Source organism: Colobus angolensis, unplaced genomic scaffold, assembly GCF_000951035.1.
Source record: "Colobus angolensis palliatus isolate OR3802 unplaced genomic scaffold, Cang.pa_1.0 Scaffold37, whole genome shotgun sequence".
NCBI classification, from domain to species: domain Eukaryota; kingdom Metazoa; phylum Chordata; class Mammalia; order Primates; family Cercopithecidae; genus Colobus; species Colobus angolensis.
Window position 1 is genome coordinate 1,397,697 of NW_012117043.1, and position 2,618 is coordinate 1,400,314.

The 2,618-nt window shown below is 41.4% G+C and overlaps 1 protein-coding gene across 2 annotated transcripts in view; it reads right to left on the minus strand.

The window, feature by feature from the left end:
• The window catches only part of GGNBP2 (gametogenetin binding protein 2), a 42,067-nt gene that overhangs the window by 20,826 nt on the left and 18,623 nt on the right, over nt 1-2,618 (minus strand). For both annotated transcript variants that reach the window (XM_011953636.1, XM_011953635.1), the window contains exon 5: nt 780-893. In XM_011953636.1, the coding sequence (XP_011809026.1) occupies nt 780-893 (114 nt within the window). The remainder of the gene's footprint in view (nt 1-779; nt 894-2,618) is intronic.

Below are 2,618 nucleotides of genomic sequence, written 5' to 3' on the forward strand. Positions count from 1 at the left end.
TCGAGGCAGGTAGATTACCTGAGGTCAGGAGTTCGAGACCAGCCTGACCAACATGGCAAAACCTGGTCTCTACTAAAAATACAAAACTTAGCCGGGCGTGGTGGCATGAGCATGTAGTCCCAGCTACTCAGGAGGCTGAGGCAGAAGAACTGTTGGAACCTGGGAGGCTGTGGTCGCAGTGATCCGAGGTCTCGCCACTGCATTCCAGCCTGGGTGACAGAGCGAGACACCATCTCAAAAAGAAAAAGAAAAAAAAAATTACAAAATAGGAGATGCTGGCTCAATACAAGAAGGCTAACCCTGAGAGTCATCCCATAAAGCAACTGTCTTGGCCAGGCGCAGTGGCTCACGCCTGTAATTCCAGCACTTTGGGAGGCTGAGGTTGGCGGATCACAAGGTCAGGAGACCAAGACCATCCTGGCCAACATGGTGAAACTCCATCTCTACTAAAAATACAAAAATTAGCTGGGCATGGCGGCATTTGCCTGTAATCCCAGCTATTCGAGAGGCTGAGGCAGGAGAATCTCTTGAACCTGGGAGGCAGAGGTTGCAGTGAGCCGAGATCACACCACCGTACTCCAGCCTGGCAACAGAGCTAGACTCCATCTCAAAAAAAAAAAAAAAGGAGCTGCCTACTCTAACATTAAGCTCCGCCTAGAGCCAAGTATTAAAGGGAAGGCTAGAATGCTATTACACAAAAGAGGTCAGTGACAGGCCACTCTAGGTGACTGACAGATAAGGTACCTTCCACATTAAACTGGAACAACCATCAGACTTACCTGTGTTTTCGTAGATATGTTTCTAGCGTTTCTAAAAGACAACTTGAGTCAATTAAAACTACTTCATCCCTGCATTCCTGGGACATTAGTTCCCAAACATCCATCCAACAACCTCTGTAGAAAGAACAAATATTAATGAAAAAGGAGAATATAGAAGGGTAAAACATTAAAAAAACAAAAAACAGAGTAAAGTATTGCTTGATTTTACCTGGCTGTTCCCTGGAAAGGTCCATAATGGAAAATGATCCTACACTTGCTGTCCTTCCTGTGGTCTTCACTACTTCTCTTATCTGTACTTAACTTCTCTGAACTGACACTGCTACTGCTCCCTTCACTGTAGTATAGTATAGTACAAAGCTTAGTGACACTGAGATAATCTGAAGAAATAATTTCTATAGTCTAAATTAAAATCATGAACACTTTAATGATTAAGATATTAGAACATGTTTACAAATTATATATAATTACACACTCATTATATTAATATAATGTTCATTTAAATGTGTGCTCATATCTTTATATAAAAACTTCTGCTTGACTATCAAGTTTATCTGATACAACTTAACATTTGTAGTTATCAAGACAGCAACTGGTTAATAAACTAAGTATTCTATGAGCAAATATTGTTGGAATGTTCTCAAGTTAAAATGACTGAAAAAATTATCAAGTATTTTCCCTTATAAACACAGACCAATCTTCCACAAATAGAAAATTCTAAAAAGTTTTGATCTACTTAATGAGATCATCATCAATTTTTTTTTTTTTTTTAACTTTTATTTTGTAGAGACGAGGTCTCTGCTGTGTTGCCCAGGCTGGTCTCAAACCCCTGACCTCAAGCCATTCTCCCACCTCAGCCTCCCAAAGCACTGGGATTACAGGTGTGAGCCACCACGCCCAGCTCAATTTTCTTTTTGTAATCACTCCGTTTTAAAGCTAATCCACGGTAACAAAACTATTATCTACCTTCACATGTACAAGTAGCTGGGAAAGTCATAGATTAATTACAGTGAGTTTTACGTGTACTAAAATAAAGATAGTACACTAAGATGAACACTTTATACAGCCTAAATTAGTAAGAACTATGTGACAATTTTTTTTTTGAGACAGACCCTTGCTCTGTCACTCAGGCTGGAACGCAGTGGCATGATCTTGGCTCAGTGCAACCCCACCCCTGCAGGGCTCAAGTGATCCTCCCACCTCAGCCTCCCGAATAGCTAGGACCATAGGCGTGTATCACACCTGGTTATTTATTTATTTATTTATTGTATTTTTTAAGTAGAGACAGCAGGGTCTTGTCATGGTGCCCAGGCTGGTCTCCAACTCCTGAGCTCAAGCAATCCACCCACCTCGGCATTCTAAAGGGCTGGAATTAAAGGCATAAGCCACCACGCCCAGCCCTATACAATTTTTTTTTAACAAACTTACTAAAAACTTCCCACTCTCCCTCCCCAGCAGGGTTCGACTTCAGTATGAAAATTGCCACATATTTTGCTTTGTTGCAGCACATTTATCTTGGACCTGCATTCCAAGGGAAATGTGGGTTTATATTCTTTTCAATGACAGCCTTCTTGATCTTTCAAGACTCTGAACAACTGCCTCCTGTCTGTTCTTCTGTAGGTCTCAGTACAGTTCTAGGAATTCATTACACCTTGGATGCTAGAGACGGAAAAATCTCTGAACTTTTAACTTACTCTGTGTAGCTAAACGGGTATTTCTCAACCCTCTGCCCAAAATATAAGTAATCCACACAATTCAGCTCTGTACTCTCTCTCACAATGGCTCAAGTTAAGGTTTAGCTCCCCTAGGCCGGGCGCAGTGGCTCAAGCCTGTAATCCCAGC